At 38.2% G+C, this 21,763-nt stretch overlaps 2 protein-coding genes across 12 annotated transcripts in view; one reads left to right on the plus strand and one right to left on the minus strand.

Annotated features, from left to right (window-relative positions):
* The first annotated feature begins 1,271 nt into the window (after window positions 1-1,271).
* LOC147423321 (uncharacterized) overlaps window positions 1,272-21,763 on the plus strand; it is a 224,154-nt gene continuing 203,662 nt past the window's right edge. For 10 of the 11 annotated variants that reach the window (XR_015186569.1, XM_086501324.1, XM_086501321.1 and 7 more), the window contains exon 1: window positions 3,834-3,973. Coding sequence is in view for 6 of the 11 variants with exons in the window: in XM_086501324.1 (XP_086357450.1) it covers window positions 3,900-3,973 (74 nt within the window). In the remaining 5 variants the exon portion in view is untranslated. Of the gene's footprint in view, window positions 1,695-3,833; window positions 3,974-21,763 lie in introns of those variants that run through there. The other variant, XM_086501319.1, reaches the window with a different exon arrangement.
* LOC147423322 (uncharacterized) lies at window positions 1,740-7,911 on the minus strand. The gene is made up of 2 exons (XM_086502358.1): window positions 1,894-7,911; window positions 1,740-1,817 (listed from the first exon to the last, which is right to left on the minus strand). Exons 1-2 carry the CDS (start codon window positions 3,811-3,813, stop codon window positions 1,740-1,742), a joined length of 1,998 nt encoding a protein of 665 aa, XP_086358484.1. The 5' UTR covers window positions 3,814-7,911.

Below are 21,763 nucleotides of genomic sequence, written 5' to 3' on the forward strand. Positions count from 1 at the left end.
GTGTGCAAGCCAAAAGCTATATAACATCAAATATTAGAGCAATATTAATATTTACTATTGCATAGATGACACAAGCAATATACAATAAGAACAAACGAATGAATGCTTTTCCCTCTCATTTTATATACACTAGTACGGCCGGCCGCCTTCGGCGGCCTCTCTCTCTCTCTCTCTCTCTCTCTCTCTCTCTCTCTCTCTCCTTATCGTGTGCAAAGAGGCTTGTTTTTGTTTTGGACTTTAGCCTTCAGCTCGCAGATTGCGACACGTGTAAAGGGCTCCCCCTTCCGCCATATTATGTTAGTAGATACACAAGCAAGAAAGCATTGCGTGCATGTAAGGTCATAGTGTCAAATTTCAAAGAGTACGTGAAATTCTTCGTCTTAGATGGCCATAATAAACTCTCACCTTGCTTTACTCAATATGGGTTAGCTTACTTACACTTTCACAAGAAGATTTAGAATTTTTCTCATGTAGGAAAACGGACCTCCCCCCCCCCACAAACGAGCCGGCGGTCCCCTGCCCCCAATCATACCTAGCTAGGTATGCGGTGCCTCCCTCCTCACAGAAGCTCGTGATGTTGAGGTAAGTCACAGTGTGGGAATTATTGGGAGAATTTGTCCTTTGTGTGTGTGGTAGCATGTCTATTTTTAGCACTTTTGTCCATTTTCAGAGGACAAACACATGTACACTGCCTCACTTTGGCATCTAGAAGACGTTAATAAAGCGCTCTCTCTCTCTCTCTCTCTCACTCACACACACACACACACACACAAAGTGACAAAACTCACAAATTATCTTTGGCGTGCAAAACACACACACACACACACACACACACACACACACACACACACACACACACACACACACACACACACACACACACACACACACACACATACACGCACCCTGCCTCCCCATCGGGCCGACGGTCCCCTGCCCCCAATCGCACCTAGCTAGGTATGCGGTGCCTTCATCACAAAAGCTCATGATGTTGAGGTAAGTCACAATGTGGGGATTATTGTGAGAATTTGTCCAAAACTTCTTGTGTTTTCCTCAGTGTGTGTGGTAGCGTGTCTATTTTTAGCACTTTTGTCCATTTTTCAGAGGACAAACACATGTACACTGCCTCACTTTGGCATCTAGAAGACGTTAATAAAGCGCTCTCTCTCACTCTCTCTCACACACACACGCACACACACACACACAAAAAGTGAAACTCACAAATTATCTTTGGCGTGCAACACACACACACACACACACACACGCACACGCACACGCACGCACGCACACATGCACGCACCCTTCTTACTATTAGGTATTGGCTTTACTTGAGTCATCAACTCTCTCATGCACTCGTTCTTAAAGTTAGCCTTGTTAAATTTCATTAGATGTAAGATGACAAGTAGCCCCAAAAGGTGCTAGATGGGCACCAACTTTACTAGTGGGCAGTGGCATCTCTATAATGAGACATTTTGAGTACCTTTACAACAGTAAAGCACGTTTACAATGAATTGGGCAAATCTACAATCGAGTTTCATCTGCACCTGCAAAATGAGAGCGAGCCGCCATCTCCCCTTCACAGAGCAAGCTGGTGGAAGCAGGGGCGAGGAAGGGGATGATGCAGGGGCACGGCGTCTTCAAAGGGGCTTTCCTCAGCACAGAAGCGCATTCCTCAGCTTCCTTCTCTGGCGCCGGTAAGTTAAGGTCTAGAATTAGCTCTTCTTTAAGTAGTAATGATCTCACATGCTTCTGCTGCTGCCATGGCTTGGCTTCACTCTCATGGCAAACATCCTCACCATTACCACCATCACCATGCCCTGTTTGTAAGCAGTCTCTTTGGCCGACGTCATAGTGCCGATCAACATGTCCTAGCATTTGCATCGGCTTGCTTACTACAGCACTGCACTCCACAACACCGTAGCCCCGCACAAGCCAATTTGAATCCTTTGCATCCTCAACATGGCAAAAATAGGGCCTCTGAGCTATGATATTCTCTGTCACTGCGGACGATCCGTTAACCGGAGCTTGATCTACAGTAAATGTGCATGAATCTCTTTTGCTTAGCTCTGACATTCTGTCGGACATGGAGATCTGTAAACAAAGTTGAGGATTTTCGTCGCAACCGCCATCACTATCTTGGCTGCCCTTCTGGCTGCTGTTGGATGTAGGGCTGGATCCCCAATGGCATCTCTTGTGGCCGCCCAGAGCTTGGCCAGTGGAGAACACCCGGTGGCAGACGGTGCATTGATGAATTTTGGGCAGCTGCCGTGGATGTGCAAGCAAAGCTCCTGATGCTGCGATGACAGATGAGGATGAGGAGGAAGAAGAGGACTGATGCTTGAGCTGTTTCTTATCTATGGTTATGGCCGACTCGTACATGTCATCTTCCATCTTTTCATGGCATGTCATAGAGAACTGCAAAAATTGCCCCATGGTCATTTTGGTCTGCTGATCTCTCACATCATCTTGCTCTCCCTTCTTCTCTACAGCCGTGTTGGTCGTGTCTAGCTGCATCTCTGTGATGTTTTTCTCATTCAATGTTGTTTCTATCTCTTGCAGAGCATGCGGTGCACCGGAATCATCGGGAGCTTGGGTGCGCGCAAAGCATCCTTTCACCTTCTTATGGCTAGCCCTGTGGCCGCCCAAAGCTTGATGGGATTTGAATGTCTTCTTGCAGGAGGTGCATTGGAATTTGCTTTTGTTGGTGGAGTCCCCTGCTCCACCATCAACTTCTGCTGCCTTTTCGCCTGCATTCAGGACATGAGTCATATTCTCCCAGCTCTTCTTCTTCATGGCCTTCTTTGGCTCTGCAGCAATTGAGGGTAATCTTGAATGGATCTCCTCACCCTGCTGGTCACGACGAAAGTGGCAATCTGCAGCTTCGCCCTTGGCTGCAAATGCAAGCATAACCAGGCAATCTGCCATGTCCTGCTCATCCATGATTACCTCCGATTCAGAATCTGGGCTTGGGGATGGCCCATACACGATGACATCATTTTGCAAAGGGGCTTCAGTGCCTTTCTCTTCCTCCGGACTTGTCTCCTCATCTTTTTCATGCATGTAAGCCGCCTCAATGCTCTCGGCATCACTTTCATCCAGAATGGGGGTGCATTGAGCTTTGCCACATGCGTCATTCCCGATGAGTGGCAATCGTGGATGTGATGCCTTGCAACGCTTCGCAGCTGGTGAGGATTTGAATTTGGGGGACAAAGAGGACAAAGAAGAGGGTGGCTGGATGCCTCTCCATTGCCGTTCTGGATGGCATCGCATGTGCCCAAACAGAGCTTTCCAAGAATGAAACTCTTTACCACATTCTGTGCAGGCCCGCGCTTTTTCAGAGAAGAAGATTGAAGGGGGTTTCTTGATGGATATGGGAGCTGGGGCAGGAGGGGAAGGGGCACATATTGCAGCAGCAGGGGTTTCGCCAGTGGTAGTGATGGAAGATGAGATTGTGGTGGAAGCAGGGGAGGTTAAGGGGAGGGTGTTGTAATCGGGGTCGAGGAAACGGCGGCTTCGCTTAGGATTGGTGCGGAGTACATACTGAAGCTTCTTGCCCTGGCACATTACTTCCTTCGCTATGCCAGAGGTCTCATTGCTGAAAGCAGGGCAATTCAAGCTCATGAGCGGGGCTTCTTGCTGTTGCTGCGGCTCCACACTTGTCGGTTGAGCAAGAACTTCATCTTCACTTTCAGCTCTTGCTGTCTCTTGCTGGTTCCTTTCCTGGCTAATCATCTCGGGCATATGGGTGATGCTGGCGATGGCGGCCTCGGAGGGGTGGATGCCATCAGCACTAACGTGGCAGGCATCAGACATTGGTGTATGTGTGCGCGTGCGTGAAACTGCTGCGGATTGCTGGCTGAAGCTGTGAAGCAAGGAGAGGACTTGATCACCTTTGCTGAATGCTAGAATCTCGTCATGTCATGACCCTGGAGCTCATCAGCAGGAGAAGCAGCAATAGAGGCATGATTGCCAAGTAAGCCCTCTCTCTCTCTCTCTCACACACACACACACACACACACACACACAGTCCGCACAGGCTGCCTACGATGCTTGGCGTTCGTTGCCGCTTCGCAGCTCCCCAAGCGCGCACGGGCAGCCCCTTCCCCTGCCCCGTTCTTGCGGTTGCGCCCCTTTCCTTTTTTTTTTTCCCCACCAGTAGTACGTATGTCCCTACGGTTTAAAAAAAAAGAAAAGAAGTAAGAATCTTTGGAGATGCCTTTAAAAAAAAGAAGGAAAGACTGAGTCGACCTTGCAGAGGAAGAGGGGGGGCGGGGACGCTGTTGGCCTCCACCCACTCCATCAAGACACTCGCCTCCATCAATGCACTGCAGAAGGTCCTGCCGATGACGGACATAGAAGCCCTTTTTTTTAATTGCAAGCGAGAGATTGGGAGCCCCTTGAGGCGTTGCTGTGGGGGTTAAGGGACGAGGCTTGACGTGCACGATGTCTGAAGTTTGATTCTATTCGTAAGCAATCAAAATTTTATTGAATGTGGTAGGAATCGTGAACCCTCAATGAAGGTATTTTGGAAAATTCCCATGAATAGAATTAGAAACCTACAAGTAGGAGGTACCGGCTGGGGAAAATTCCAAAAATGAAGGGAATCTTGGAAGGTGCCATCAGTGCGGAGGCATTGACAGGCGCAATACTGAAGCGCAGGGAGGCAGGTGGCAACCAGTGAATGCTAGAGGGGCCGTGAGGCGACGGAGCAAATGTTATGTGTTGGGTGAGGAAGGGAGCAGAGCCCGGACGAGCAGCAAGGGAGGGGAGAATCAAAATATTTTTTTATGTAGAGAGAGCGAGTCGCAAGGGAAGCAGCAAGTCGTGCATGGCTGAGTGGTTAGCACAAAAACTACCTCTTGCTATGCGCGGTCGTGTGCTCGATTCGCACCCCTGAATACTAGATTTTTGGAGTGCATCGAAGCCTCAAACGTCACCTTCTGAGGAATCTGAGGAGATTCGAAGCAATATGAATTGGAAGCTGCCAGTAGGCAACTTTATACACATAATGTATTTAATATTTACAACTGCACATTGTTGTACATTACACCCTAGAGGGGCGACTGTGGTGCCCAATAAGGAAGGAGGATACACCCAAGAGAATGCAACCCATGAGCTTCGAACCCTCAACCTTTGGGTTCTATTAGAGCTTGTCCATATTACGGTAGTTAATGGTGACCAAGGTTTATTAGGTTTCACACATGCATAGTTACGATAGTTAATGGTGACCAAGGTTTAATAAGGGAAGTGGCCTCACCAACCTTAACTATGCATGTGTGAAACCCCTTTCCTTATCAACCTTGGTCACTGTTAACTACCTTAACTATGGACACACTTTAGACACAACTTGTATTTTTTCATATGATCTACGATCTACCACCAAGTGTGTGCTACTTCAAGCAAAGATTAGGATTGGGTTTTCTTCTTGGCCTTCCCTTTGAAGATGCATCATGTTACCATATTGGATGCCTCAAAAGCTATGGTAAATTTACTCAGTAGTAAAGGACCTTAAGAAAAATTTTTTCATCCTAAAAACTGCCCGTTCGAAACGTGCGAGTTGGGACTTAGCTTGAACAATGGAGTCATAGGAGCTAGTTTAAGTATAGTAAATTGGAGGAATTGCTTCACCGTAACGCAGAATTGGGAGATCCCAATCTCTTGCTATGATTCACAATTTTGATTTTTATAATGGCCATTCATTCTCATCGTGTATTCAATCTATGGTAAGCTAAAATTTGATCCGATTTGATATTTTTGTCGATTTAGATCCGCTCCTCTGAGGCTCGAGAAAACTAATTAATTGAGTTTGTTTCAAATCCTTATTATTGTGATTTAAAAAGAGCATTCCGTAGTTGAGAAACCAATGTCTACAGAAAAACAAAGATATTCTGTATACTTAAAGATGGATTTAGTTCCTTCTCATTCAAATATGAGAGAATATCTCGATTTAAAGAGGCTTTTTGATAAAGCAAACCTATATTTTTCCAAGCCCCCCCCCCTTCCTTTATTGGCTCCTTCGTTCTATTTGCCTTAACCTTCTTTGCATTACCTTCATGGCAAAGCATTGTCTAGAGTGTAAGTGCTCTTAGACGAGTATCTTGCTTTGATGCAAGGTTTGTATTGTACATAACAAATTGAGCCTTGATATCCTACTAAGTGCTCTTCGATTACTGTCTTGCTTTGATGCCAAGTTTGCAATGTACATAACAAATGTAGCAACTCTCTCTCTCTCTCTCTCTCTCTCTCTCTCTCTCTCACACACACACACACACACACACACACACACACACACATTTTAACGACATAGGAACAATCCAAAGAGCTCAAAGATCCATGTGACAAGTCTTGAGCTCAAGTCTCCGCACTCTAGAGGAAAGTGGGATAAATATTCTACCATACTAAGGTGATAGTAAGGTTATTGTAGTTTCCTCTTTTTATTCACAAACAGTTACTTAGAAATATGAATATAAAGGTGCAAAAATGATGGAAATGTAAAAATCTTTTTTTTGAAGTGGGCTCGAGCAGAGCATTGCAACAAGAAACTTTTAATGTTATATATCCACAAAGTTGTTTTATGAGTTGAAAAAAACTTGACATTTTTTTGGGATACTAATTCCACCTTCAACCTTATTCTTGCAAAGCATTTCTCAACCTAAAGTGTGTAAAAAACGTGTGCTATTTTTGGTCTTTTTTTCAAATAATTATACCTATAACACATGAAAACTCATCTTTCATCTATAGTGCTAGAGAATTAGTATTAGTAGTTCTGAACATGTTTTATGCGTATAAGGAGAATCAAATGAATACCCCGTCTAGCGAGCTATACAACGATGGTTAAGTTTTTTGATTCAAGAATTAGAGTCATTCTACATTAACAATGTTACTCTTTATACTATTGCTAATTTCAGTGGCCAACTATGCGAATTGTGTAGTTGTATCCATATCTAATCATGATCTCTAAATTTGTCTATATATTGAGCGTTCTTTAGAGGATTGAAAAGATCAAGTTGTGGATCCCAATTTTTCATGTTGGCTATTTTAGTACGTTTATATTATGCACAAAATTGTCAATGGTGAATTTTTTTTAATGTTTTTGAAGTCGTCGATGTCTACTTATGAATGTAAAGACCCATGGGGACCTAAGAAAAGATGCACTTAGTAGCACCAATGAGCACGGCTATATAATCTTTGATGAGATGTCCGTAGAATGAGAAAAACGTATTTCTTTGAACCTTACTCTTTTGTCCTAAAACTAACTCTTTTGTCCTAAAACTAAATTGGCGAGGCTGAATTAATGACATGGTATGATCACTAATTCATTGAAGTTTATGGGAAAAATTATGATATGGTCTAGAAAAGCCCTCCGTCTTCTTAGTATGCAATTGATTGCAAAAAAAATGATGTTTTGAGTAAAATGTTGTGGTACAACATTAAAAATGATTTTTAAAAAAGAATGGATCTTACATGAGTTTGAAGGTTTTTTTCAAACTCTTGGAAGGACACTTTTATGTCCTGTTAGGTTACCTAGTGTTAAAACATCTTGTATACTTTGATTGTTCTCTCTTGCATGTGCATACTCACCCTTTGTGCTATATAATCTATCAAAGGCTTTGTACCTACAAAAGGGTGGTAATAAATGATTGTAAACAACTTTGTGGCCAGGAGACTTGAAGAGAACAAGAAGAAATTGTGCATGAAAATACCATACCAGCAACTCTAATTCCAACTTCTCACCAAAAAAACCATCAAATGCATAGTCTTTTCAACATTATACCACTGTCTTGTTTTGTAGGCAGTGTTAACAAGGACTATTCAAGGCTTTATGACTTTATCACAAGAAAAAGAAACTTTATCTTTCATTCAAAAGGTTATGTAAATGAGGTGCAAACATAGAGATGCACTCATGCACATGCACGTGTACAACATATATACACTCAACCCCCCCCCCCCCCCCAAAAAAAAAAAAAAACACACACACACACACTCACATGGAGCCGCTTATAAAGGTTATATCAAAAAGAGAAGAGAGAAGAGAGTAGTGAAATGAAAAGAGAGAGAAGGTTATATCAAGAGGAGAGAGAGAGAGAGAGAAGAGAGTAGTGAAATGAAAAAGATGAGTTTTTTTGGAGTTCACTAGCGTTTCTGGTTTTGAAGAGAAAGGTGGAGAGTGAGTGAGAAAAAGGAAATGGCAAGAGGGGACCCCTTTTATAAACAAGAGGGGGGAGGGAGAGGGAGGACAACAAGGGCGCCCACGTGGACTGTGGGGCGTCCACGTGGGCCATCATGGGACCTCACAATCACGACGGCCACATTGCATTGCCGCATGGATTGCAAGAGAGAGAGAGAGAGAGAGAGAGAGAGAGAGAGATAAGGCTTGCTCTATGATTGGTGCATATACAAGCCGGGGGAAGAAAATTTGGCGTATGTGCATTTGTGAAAAGATTAGCAGGCTTGTCATGTATATGTCCTTAAACTAGCATGGCATCTCCTATAGGTAGTCTCTCCATGACGCAACGATAATGCACATCTATGTGCTTTGTGTGAGCATGGAACATAGATTCTTTGCAATTGACAAACCACTTTCACTTTCAATAAAGATGGTGGTGGAAGACTGTTGTCCAACATCCAAGTAAGTCAAAATGCATCTGAGCCAAATGCACTCAACAATAGCTATGGAAGCTACATTGTACAATATGCACATAGCCTCACAACTAGAAGTGGCTCGTGTAGGTTGTTTCTTTCTTGACCAAGTGTATAAGCTATTGAGTGTGAAACAAAAGTCACTAGTGAACACTCATGTGTCATTACAACTAGCCTAATCCGAGTTTGAAAAGTATGTAAATATGGTGACAATGATCTTCCCTTGGGATAAAACAACCCAAGATGAATAGTGCCACTCAAGTAGCAAAAGGTTTTCTTAACTCACTTGTAATGTGTAGACCCTAGGCTATGTGTAGATCTTCTCACATGTGAGGCTACATATCGATATTATGGTCTTGTGAAGTGAGGCATTCAATAGCTTGTTCATAGAGTGTGACATCAAAGTAATCTCAACATCATGAAGACTAAGCTTCACATCTATGTCCATAGGAGTAGCAATAGGCTTACAATTCTAAAGGCTAAATCTATGCGATAGTGTGTCAATATACTTTGTCTGACACAAAGCAATATCATCATGAACCTGTTTAACAAGGGTGAATTGTATCTTCCATAAAAACATATCGACTAATCATGATACGCTTTGACTAATCTTCCATTAACTACTTGTATGCAATAACCCTCCCCCATTAAGGGGAGAAATACTTTTTAGGTAAACAAAAAGAGTAAGGATAGACAAGTATATTAACCCTTGATGTTCTCTGAAACAAAGCCTTTCACTCTTCTTTGTAAATGTAGCCTCTATCTCTTGAAAAATACTACTTAAGGCGTACACATGAAAACTCTTTGGATTCATCCTTCTTCCTTTTATCTCTTTTTGCTCCTTGCTTTTATCTCTTTCAATCTCTCAAATTCATAGATATAAATGAAATAATCTAATTTTTAAAAGTAAATTAGAATTGTATAAATGTATTTATCCATGAATAAAGTGCAGATATAAAAAGTATTAGTATTATTGAGTGAACATTGTACCTTTTATCTAAACTCCATAATAGGATAAAAAACTAAGTATTGTATAGACACTATTTATACTTCATGTAGTCTATGTCACGTTGAGATGACTTTTTTTTCCGGATTTATTTAAATCTAAACTTGTATAATCACACACTCACTCACAAAATAGTGAGAATTTAAAAAGTGAAATCAAAATGTTTACTAGACTTAATTCACCCTTGTTTTTCAAACACACATGAGAATACACACCTCTCCAATACGTGGAGCTACTTTGGATTTTCTTTCATGCGAACAAAGACCTATTAAATCTTCTTCACACTTCCACTCTCTATCTCTCCCTAAACTTGGTTCAAGTTTCACTCTTTTCTCTCACATATGAGAGAGAAGATTGGGTTTCTATTCTCTCTCTCTCTCTCTCATATGTGTAGAGAGAGTTTTCATTTCCCTACCCTTTTATAAAGGCCATGCCTTTTGGCACGTAAGGACATGTTGATATCTTCCAAACTTGGCAAAAATTCTCCTCCATCATACATCTCCTTGCCCTCTCAACTAGTGATCAACACTATGTCTCTATCTTTCACCATCTCTCAACCTCTTTGAGCTTGGCTTAGCTCAAAGTTGGGGCCTCTTATGAAAAATAATCTCTCATCTAATTTATCAAGTACTATACTCTTGTGCATTTACCTTGCATCCTTCAAAACTACAAAGCTTGAACCTTTTATTATATTATGATTTTTTAAAAGCACATCACTATAGAAAATCTTAAATACAAGACAAGTAACTAACACAAAAATGTGGGCATCAACAAGGTAAAGATCGTATTGGAAAGTTGTGGCAATCACTTAACTCAATTGTACAACTCAATTAAGGGTTATGTTATTGTTATCAAGCTCTAACTTTGTCAAAGGATATTTTGCTTGTGATAAAGTCTTTTGAATGTTTGCGTTGCAAAAAGATTAAGGAGCACGTGTTAAGGCATTTGAAAATTAAGCCATTCCAAGGAACTACGTGTTGCATATTACATTTAAGTGAAATTTTTTGGTGAAATTAAAAATATACATATTTTACTTTTCCAAGTGAGAAGTGGGTGATAGGTTGGACCCAAGAATGTGAGTACTTTCCTTGATGTAGGTAAACTATTGCTACGAAGTAAACTCCTTGGACTAGAGGATTAGCTTTTATTCTCTCATGTTTAAGAGAGACTGAGGGATAGATAGCCCCTCCAATGTGTGGGAACTTTTAAGAAACCTCAAGGTTAGATATTTCTCGAGTAATTTCAGATCAATAGGAGATGAAGGAGGATGAAAAAAGTTTCTAAACAAAACAAAAAAAAGAATCTCTTCATAAGTAAAGATGCAAGCATGGTTAAAATTCATTGTTATTAACATATAGAAGGGGTTTAGTTTGTGCAAAAGTATTTAGAGATGCTCATGCCACAAGAAAACTTCTCTCCCACCTATATATTTTAGACTCAAGAAGAAAATGCACATAAGAGAGTCCTTTCCCTGATAAAGTAGATATTATCAAAGATTTAAATTTTTTTTATGATAAAGGATGTATTGGACTGTCCACACATGCATCACATATCCTATTGAAAACTTCAACATCCAATATATGAAAAAACACTTTTAGTTATAGAGTCTATAGATACAAATAAGTGGGAAAGAGAATGTTAGCACTTTTACTTTGACATAAAGACATTTGAGGTAAAGATGAGACTCTAAAGAAGAGAGATTGGGAAATTGAATTGGAAATGGTTGTTAAATAGGTCCTCTACTCTGAAGGATGTCACTGAAGTGATACAAAAAGATAAATTTAGAAGAGAAACTAATAAGGGTGAAAAACAATCTATTTAAAATCCTTGTACTTAGGTATCAAAAGACTAGAAAGAGCTCATGAACTCTCTCTTTATGAATCTTGACAATCGATCCATAGAGCTATATAAAAAACATACACAAGGGTGAAAGCATGTATTGAGGTAAAAGCATGTATTGGTGGTATTAAAAAGTGATGTCTTAGACATCCCTTTGAAATCACTTTATAAACTCATTTCTTATGTTTAACATGTAAAATAAAACAATGCATCATATATCAATGGACAATTTTTTAAAAGTAGAATTTAAAACTATAAGATCCAACAAGTTTTGAGCTTTTTTTGTAAAAAAACTACCAATCTTCACTTTTTGTAAAAGATATCACCTTTACCACTTAAAGGTGGTACTTTATAAAAAGCGGAGATTGGTAATTTTTTGACAAAAAATCTCAACTTGTCAAATCTTATAGTTTTAGATTTAAACAACTACCCATTGATATATGACACGCTAATTTATTTTACATGTAAAAAATAAAAATGAGGTTTGTAAAGTGTTATTAAAGGATTGTCCAAGACATTACTTTTTGATACCACCAATACATGCTTTTGTTCATATATGCAACTTATTCATGTAAAACCATAGAATCAAAAACATACAAGATTCTATCTGTAGATACTAAAATCATAGATTCTCCTTCAAATTTTCCTTAAGAAAATTCCATGATACTTATCCTTAACAACTTAAAATGGATCCATATCTTTGGATTGATCAATACATACACTAGACATTTATTTTCATACACACAGAGGAAGCTATTTATAATTAAACACACCCTTTAATTTAAAAAGAATTATCATTAAAGATTAGGACCATATAACAACACCACTAGCAATGCTTTGAGAAATGAATGCAAAGATGAATTCAGGGAGAAAGAAAATTTGTGTCTATCCTTAAAAAAAACAATAAGAAGTTTAGTCAGCACAAATACAAGTGGCTTGATCTTATTCATTCAAAAAATTACAAGTGTTTTAGATCCCTTTAAGAAACTTAAAGTATCTCTACATAAATTTTGTTAAGAGTCTACACTTACAAGTGGATATGAGTCCATCATGCTAGTGATAATTATGCTATCCAAAGTGCCTTATTCACTATCATTTATAATATTTATTCAATGGTTGTAGATATATTTTTTATATGTTCATAGAGAAGTATGTTATTATATAGGATCTAAAAAGTGTAAGTGTCACAATATAGGATTATGAGCGCTTTGATAAGCTTTGAGATTTTCAATATCTAGAGAAACGTTAAAAAATGAGAAAGGAGATCCAATCTATAGCTTTAATTGTTAGAACTTAATACTATCAGTCATATGAGCTACCTACTTAATATAATTTGCCTATAACTCGACAATGCATGGAGATAACTCTCTTTATATCTTGAGATAATTACAATTGCATTACACCATTGACTTGGTCAAACTCTATATACGGAGAATAGGACTTTATTACACAACTCTCAAGTGTTCTTCAAAGAATGTGTCTTAATTTTCTTGTGAGTTAGGCTGAAAAAAAATCATATATCATCGAGGAAAAAACAAAAAAATTCTAGCTCCCTCATCTGTGACACTCCAAGATAGTCAACAGACAAACCTACAAATCTAGTTTCTATAGAGTCCATCTCAAAATACATCATAAGTGCCAAGGAGGTTTGTTAAATTATATGTATCAAGCTTTGACCTTATACTAAGTAAATATAAAAGAGCACTATCCAATGGAGATATTACTTTATTATAAATAATATCGCTTAAGTCAATCACTATGAGTCGACGACTTTCTTGATTAATTTTTGAGATGAGGACATCTTGATTACTTTAAGAAGGGAAGAATGTGAGAACCCTTCGCAATAAGAAGATAAATAATTTCTAAGTTAGGAATATTTTAAGATGCTAAAATGATTGGTGCAATCTTTGTTTGAAGCAAGATGTTGGGCAAGATATCAAAAGCTTGGATTATTATATTTTTATTCAGAAGCTGTTTTCATAAATTGGAAATGCCATGGATAACCTTCTTGGCAAAGAGCCAAGAAAGGGTAACTAATGATGTGTAGTACATTGAAATAATTATGGGAATCTTCTCATCCTCTTGCCAGGTAACCAATGATACCACTTGTGAGGGCTATACCCTCGACCCTACTCACCTCCCTCAGTCTTTCAGACTGCTCTAGGAAATGACGTAGATCTATTTGTAGGTATCTCTCCCACTTGGGACCGATATCCAGACATGACTTCAGCCTATCTCGAATGCCAATCCAAGGGGGTAAATCCCATCAATTTGACGACTATCCGCTTATCATAATTTAATCCGTCCTTGGCATCTCTCAGTCACCCACATCCGAAATCATGGTTCTTAGTCTTGATTCTCTTGATCTTTAACTTGAGGATTTGCTCTTGCTTTCTTGTTCTCCCTTGGTTCATGGCGATAATCCTTTTTTCCTGACAAGCAGGCACGACAGTTATCGCTTTCCCCTAAGAAGAGGGATCTTGTAATCCTACTTGGTCTCGCTCGTTCTCGATTACCCGTTTTTATCCCGTATAGTTCTAGCGTTTAACATAAAAATTTTATTCAACATCTGGCCCTCCGGATCCGTCCACCCACGGAACCATTTCATGAAAATCCCTTCCCGAGGTCGTATTTAACACTAGTTTGGTACCAAAACAGGACACGTAAGTGTCTTTTTTTAACAAATTTAAATTAAATGCTACTTGCACTAGAAAGTTTATTTAAAAAAACTCTCTTGATATTCTTAAATATGTTAGCTAGAGGGTCTTTTAAAAATATAACCTTGCATTTTAAAATCTACCATAATCAAGAACTATACTCATCAAGTTGACCCTTGTAAGACTGCGATTGATGGTTTTAAGAAATTGACTTTATAAGCTCAAGAAAAAATGAAGTGACCTTGTAGAAAATTTTAGGTGTCTTTTTCACGGTTTTGCTGTAGATAATTGAAAGTTTCATGTGCAAAAAAATCGACTTAGGAGTATATAAAATAATGGAAAGTTCTATGTTTTTGATATAACCATTTCAAGCATATCGTTGTATAAAAGGAAAAATATGTTTTTGATGTATTTATAAGTTTTAGAAAGTGATGCATTGCTTACCCTTTTTATCTAAGAGTCAAGGTGACAAATAGAAGGGCTTTGGTATGCAACAATTATTAGATTATTTTAGATATTCAAAACAGCATAAGAGAGAACTTTGATATTTTCATTCTTGAGACATAAACATTCAAAACCTCAAATAATATCAAACTTTCTATGTAGATGAACTAAATGTATCAAAGTACATGGTACATACACAATTGGGGTGCCAAAAACCTTCGTTTTAATGTTATTGTGGAGAACTCAAGATTTTCAAGAGTTTTTTCACTATAAAAAATTCAAGATAGAGTTCAAGCAACAAGATTTAATTGAGTTAGGGAGCCCAATAAATACGTAGTTTCTTGGTTTCAACCTATAAAGTCATTTGTAGTTGTCAAATTGCACTAGAATAGCCCCAATTCCATGAGGGGAGCTTTGGAAGATCAAAATTATTTTCTAATTCAGCACGTGCTCAATTATGAAATTATGTGTATAACTTGTGTGTGACTTGGAAACTTGTTTTTAAAGTGCATTCCATTGTTTTGTAACACTAAGTGCTAACACTTGGATTTTATAAACATAAAAAGGACAATCTCTATAAAAAGATATAAGAATTTTATGATTTTTTTGGTAAAACAGCTTGAAATTTTATCAAAATTTATGACTTAGAACTTACCAGAATTCTATCCATACGGATTGTATTTTGACGTGGAGAAAAATCGAGTGTGTTCTTTCCCTCATGACCAACCTATGGTAGAAGCAAAGTATAAAACTTGACAAATAAATTGCCAAAACTTGAAAGGAAAACATGACATTTTAGTGTCTCAGGACACTTAAGTGTCCAATTACAGAACTAGTGTTAACTACTACAAAATCAGGCAGACAGTCTATCAGACATCATCAGACAATAAGAAACATACAATCTGTTGCATACCCTCGTTCAATGAAATTTATTTGGTTGTTCTCACCAGATCTTTATTTAGAAACTTTTAATTCATTTCTTTACCTTTATCTGCTACAATTAGATTGTAACTAGTTTCCTAACTAATCATGTAACACATATAGTTTCAACCAATTCATCTCACCTTACTCAGGACCAAGATAATCGGTTACAAGCCATTAAAATGACAGCACCTTCATAATATTTCTCAGAATTAAATGTTTGGGAAAGGCTCATTAAGTAATTTAATTATTCCTTCTTAAGCATTTTATTTCGAAAGGTATAGTTTTTCAATTTTCAAAAGGTATAGGATGATGTGAAATGAAAAAGCATCCTTCTTAAGCATTTTAATTCACATCATCCTCCCCGAGTATGACTTTCTCATCCAACTATTGGCATCAGGCCATATCCGGATTCTGGCCGTTTTTCTAATAAGAAACCGCGAGTACAAAAATAAAACAAATCCATTCATCCCTTATCCTTCGGGCATGAATGACTTAGGTATAACAAACTTGTCAGTTACGCTGTCCTATCCAAAAAGGGTCAATCTTCATCAAGTTCCCCAAGAGAATCTTCTCACTGGGCCGGTCTTTCAATCAAATTGACCCCAAGAAGATCCATCTTGGTTTTCGGTCATTTCCAGACAATCTTAAAAACTCGTAGTTAAATCTATGTTTTGCAATGGGCTATCCCTATCACGTTTCGAGTTTCCTTTTTAACTCATAGTTGATAATTTTTAGGTTAATTTATTTATCAACTTTAATTTTTAATTTCATTAATTATTCACAATCCAAGTTTATTTAAAAAATACAAGCGAGTTTTTGTCATAGGTATTTGATGATTAATGTCTCTTCGAAAATGTCAACTTTTTAAGTTCAATCCCCATTTTGTACGATTCCCAAGTTTTGCAATCCTTTGTCATCCATGGATATCTCCATGGAAGCTTGTAGAGTTTTAGGTTCAAAACAACACGGAGATCAATTCCGCGAAGTTATCCTCTATCTTGTATTTGCAAACAAACTTGAAATTGACAACTTTAGGAATACTCTTCAATAGCAAAAATTGAAATACTTCTATCGAGTTTAAACGACTACTCTTTTCTTATGGTGCTTATCTTTCCATTAAAGATTGGAAGAGAGGATCATAACCATACATTCTTCCTACCGTAAAGAGACATGCAAACCCTAAGCTTGATTACCATAATGAGACTAAATCTTTCTGTCTTTAATGAGACAAGGTTTCCATGGAAGCTTAACCCTAATTACACAATGTCACCATGGAAGCTTAACCCTAATCACACACAAGATCACCATAGAAGCTAAACCTTAATCACACAAAATCACCATGGAAGCTTAACTTTAATCACACACAAAGTCACCATGGAAGCTAAATCTTAAATTGCAAGTTTGTCTTTCAAAGCTTTTCCTAAGTGCAAAGTTACCATCAAAGCTTAGCTTAAGAATGCAAATCTATCTTTGAAGCTTAACTTAATGATACATAGATACTCTTAGCACTTAACACTAATTGCGAAGTTATCTTAAACTTAAAATACAAAGTAGTCACTAAAGCTTACACCTAAGTGCAAAGTTACTATTAAAGCTTAGCTTAAGAGTGTAAATCTACCTTTGAAATCTTAACTTAATGATGCATAACTACCATTAATACTTAACTCTAATTTCAAGGTTATCATTAAAACTTAAATTTAAAATACAAAGTAGTCACTAAAGTTTACACTTAAGTGCAAAGTTATCATTAAAGCTTAGTTTAAGAGTGCAAATCTACCTTTGAAAGCTTAACTTAATGATACATAACTATCATTAATACTTAACTTTAATTCTAAAGTTACCATTAAATGTTAAACTTAAAATACAAAATAGTCACTAAAGCTTACACTTAAGTGCAAAGTTACCATTAAATCTTAACTTAACAGTGTAAATCTACCTTTGAAACTTAACTTAATGAGGCATGTATACTTTTAGTACTTAACAATAATTGCGAGGTTATCATTAAAGTTTAAACTTAATATGATGCACATAAATCTTCTTAGTATTAAAACACATGGTTTATGTTAATTAATCCTGTTAGAAGTGAAGATTACCTCCTCTAAACAAAAATGAAGTAAGGTTGAAGTCTTTCTTGAAGAGATGTGAAACTCAAGAAAGAGAAAAAAGGATTTAAGATGAAGAGGAAGGAGAGAGGAGCTTCTTCACAAAACTCTCAAGGGTTTGGTCTTCAAAAGAGTGAGAGAGCGAGAGCAAGGTTTAATGAAAATTTTGATTTACTTAAGCATAATCTTGAGCATGGCAAGTATGTAAGTAGTTTAGCAATGTGTGTAAAATTACAAAAGAGAGGGGTGCTTATATAGGAAATCGTAGGTAGAATACAGTGTATATATTGGGGGGTGGATGAAAAGGTACAGATACAGTCTTACTAAAAACCCACGAAAGTAGAGAGAGAGGGAGGGTGGTTGGCTCACCTTCAATGCAAGCTAGAGAGAGAATGAGTGGAGAGTTGCAACTTTTGACTCATTCAAGAATTTTACTCTAAATTGAATTTGAATTCTTCTCAATTCCTATTGGACTTCAAGTCTCTTCTCAATTCCTATCGAACCCCAATTCTTTTCTTAATTTTTATTGAACATCAATTTTTTCTCAATTCTTATTGGATCCCAATTCTCTTCTCAATTTTTATTGGACCTCAATTCTCTTCTCAATTCTTATTGGACCTCAATTTCTTTTCAAATCCTATCTTTTAACTTTATCTTCCAATCTGGTTAGTCTCTTTTTTTGTCAGTTCTCGATTTAGATCAGTTTCCACGCGGCTTTTGATAAAATAATCTTAATCTTTTTAGAAAAAATATAGGAATGACGAAATTTTTTATCCGAAATATCCTCGTCTTTTTATTCTAGAGTAAAGTTCCATTGTCCGTATGACTTATTTTTCGGTCTTTTTTTAAAAAATTATTTTCTAGGCCGAAAAAGTTCTGAATGGCTTTAGGGTTTAGGGAGGGACCTTAGAAACTTCCCAATAAAAAGAAAGAGCTTTCCTTAGCTCGGGACATGCTTTAGAGAGTAGATAGTCTCAATCTTCGGTCAACTTATGATTGAAGATAGTCAGTAACTTTATGGTATTTAGATTAAAAGACAGTGAAGCTGGTAGGGACCTTGAATAATACACTCTCTTCTATTTTTAGCGCTGACTCAAAAGTGTTAATCATAAAGAAGTCTTAATGACTCGGAGTTACTTTAATTACTGAATGTGATCTTACTCATTACCAAAACTAGGGATCTCAAAGACAACCACCTACTAACAAAAATCAAGCAAGGAACCCTAAGAACCCTGGGCTAGTTATTCAGCGTCCCAACTCACCTCCCACAAGGGTTACAACCAACCACGTGACTATCATGGATGAGGTGGAGGAGCATGCACAGATCTATGCAGCCCTAGATCCAAGTGGTAAGAATAAGCAATTTTCTATTCTAGAAGCACAAGGGGACTACCAAGGTGAACCCTTAGTTTTTTTTAATGATTCTGGTAGTTCGCATTCATTCATCTCCCCTGCCACTATCAAGCGTCTATATTTAGAAGCTCAACCTACATGTAAGAATCTAGAGTCTCATTAGCTAGGGGGACAACCTTATCTTGCGAAGAGCAGATTATAGAACTCCCTTTCCAATTAGAAGGTCATTCCACTAGGCAGAAGCTTAGAGTCCTTAAGATGAAAAAATTCCAGGGAATCTTGGGGATGGACTGATTAAGTCCGAATAAGGCTAATATTTATTGTAGCCAAGGAATGGTATCCTTCCTTTCCGCTAGTAAATAACGGGTACAAATCCATGGGAGAAGAGAAAAAGTCCCACTAAGGGTAGTTAAGGCCAACCAGTTAATGAAAGGGTTACGGAAAGAATTGCCTCTCTACATCTTGAAGTTAAACAAACCTGAGGAAGAGCCAGAAAAGCAAGAACCAGAATGGTTGAGTGAATACCAAGACGTCTTTTCCTTAGAGGCTAACAGACCTTTTCCCAACCAAAGGGCTAGTACATGATATTACCTTAGTTCCCGAAGCCCAACCCATTGCCAAGTCAATCTACAAGATGTCTCTTTCGGAAGCTTTCTTGTTTGGGTGTCGGTCCCAAGTGGGAGGGATACCTACAGATAGATCTACGTCATTCCCTGGAGTAGTCTGGAAGACCGAGGAAGGTGAGTAGGGTTGAGTCTGGGTATGGCCCTCACAAATGACAACTAGGGGGTCATACTTATGGATTAGACCCAAACTCTAGGTATCGGGATTGGGTTCCTATATGTGGAAATTCATGGCGGTGCTAGGAGCTCACTATGGACCGAGTTGGAGCATCTGAGAACGCCTTTCCATGCCATGAGTTACCAAATCAAGAGGTGCTTATGGAAATACATGAACCTCAATATGCAGGATGGAGAGGAAGGGTAGCCACCTTAAGTGCTTTAGAGTACTTCTTTTATTGGCCAACATTGAAAAGGGACACCCATAACTATGTAGAGTCATGCTTGGTTTAGTAGAAGTTGAATTTTGATATAGACAAAGGGCTTCAAGACTACTATAACCATTATTTGGATCAAATAATCCTAAGGAATCTATCACTATGGATTTTATTACAAGAATTTTACGAACACTGCAAGGAAATTATATGATTTGAGTCATCATGGACATGTTTAATAATCATGGTCACTTTATTTATTTCCACAAGATAATAACTTCTTCTGAAGATGGACAGCTATTTATTCAACATATCTTCAAGTTACATGGTATGCCTTTAGAAATAATCTCTAATAGAGATTCTAAATTCACAAGTAATTTCTAGTGTGCTCTATTTTTAGAAACTACGTAGAAGTTCTCCTCATCTTTTCATCCACAAATAGATAGCCAAGCCAAAATCATTAATCTCAATCTTCTTGATATGTTTAAAGCTTATGTCAGTGGATAATATTCACAATGGCAAAGTTACTTATCTCATATTGGAGTTTGTCTACAACAATATTGTACACTCATATACAAGAAGGCTTCAAATGAGATAATGCAAGGTAAAGTAATACCTCCAACTACTGAGGCGGTCCGAGGCGGGCAACAAAAAGAGCGACCTCTAAACACTCTTCGAGGCTCCCGTGCTACTCAATTGGGGCTGGGGCAAGCAAAATCAGAGACAACAACAACCCACAGCCAGAAACCAAACAAGAAAAGGGGCACCACCTAGTTGTAGATGCGAACTAGGACGCACGTGATATCTCCTTGTACTCAAACGCACAAAGAGAGGGGAACGCAAGATAGCCACACACACCAAACACAAACATTCACCACGCCAGAGAGAGGTAAAGCGCACAAATCAACTTGAGCAACTCAGTCTTAGCCTTAAAGACTAGATGCACACAAAGCTTGATGAGAAATAGAGAGACAACACAAAACTTGACCTTGTTGCCAATACACAAATTGTCTTAGGGTCACGGGAGCCCTCTCACCGAGCACCCTCTTACAATTGAAAGTTTTGGCAAACAATTCAACAAGCCCTCAAACCACCAAGTATGAAATGACACAACAAACTTCAAGGACAATATACTTTCAACCACCTGATGAGCCAACTTATCAAGTCAATTTGGAGAGAAGAGTCGTAGTTGCAGCATACAATTGCACCCAAAACTATAAATCTTATTTATGCACAAGAGTAGGCTACAAGTGTGATTGCAGAGTATAGTATCACTCCACTCCTCTAGATGGCATAACTAGCTTCAAGCTTCTCCATGCACCTATGTGTAGTGATAGAATAGAGCACTCACAATGCACACTCTACACAACTAGGCTTGAAGAGTGGTGTGTTATGTGTTGAGAATGGTGTGGTGTAGTGTGATCATGGGATGATTTACAAGGGAGAGAAGGGCTCTATTTATAGTTTTTAGAAGCCCCAATTAGGATTAGGCCTAATCAAGTTTATTTGAAGGAATAAAAGATTATGCATATTTTTATTTTTTTTTAATGAGGGTGGGTCTCTCTTGTCCTTTGAGTCACATGAATGTGGGCTCAAGGGAAGAGAATTATTGAGGATGAAAGGAGAGAGGATGGAGTGAATAATTTGGGAGTGCCTACTCTAGTAGAGGGTGCATTTTACAATAAGGTTAGTGGTTAGTAGTTAGTAATTATCACTAAAAAATATTTACAAAATCATTCATCAAATGGTGAGATATATGATGAAAAAATTTAGAGAAGGGATGAACTTGTAAAGAGAGGTTGAA

This window comes from Adiantum capillus-veneris, chromosome 26, assembly GCF_014529385.1.
Source record: "Adiantum capillus-veneris isolate H3 chromosome 26, ASM1452938v2, whole genome shotgun sequence".
Lineage (NCBI taxonomy): Eukaryota > Viridiplantae > Streptophyta > Polypodiopsida > Polypodiales > Pteridaceae > Adiantum > Adiantum capillus-veneris.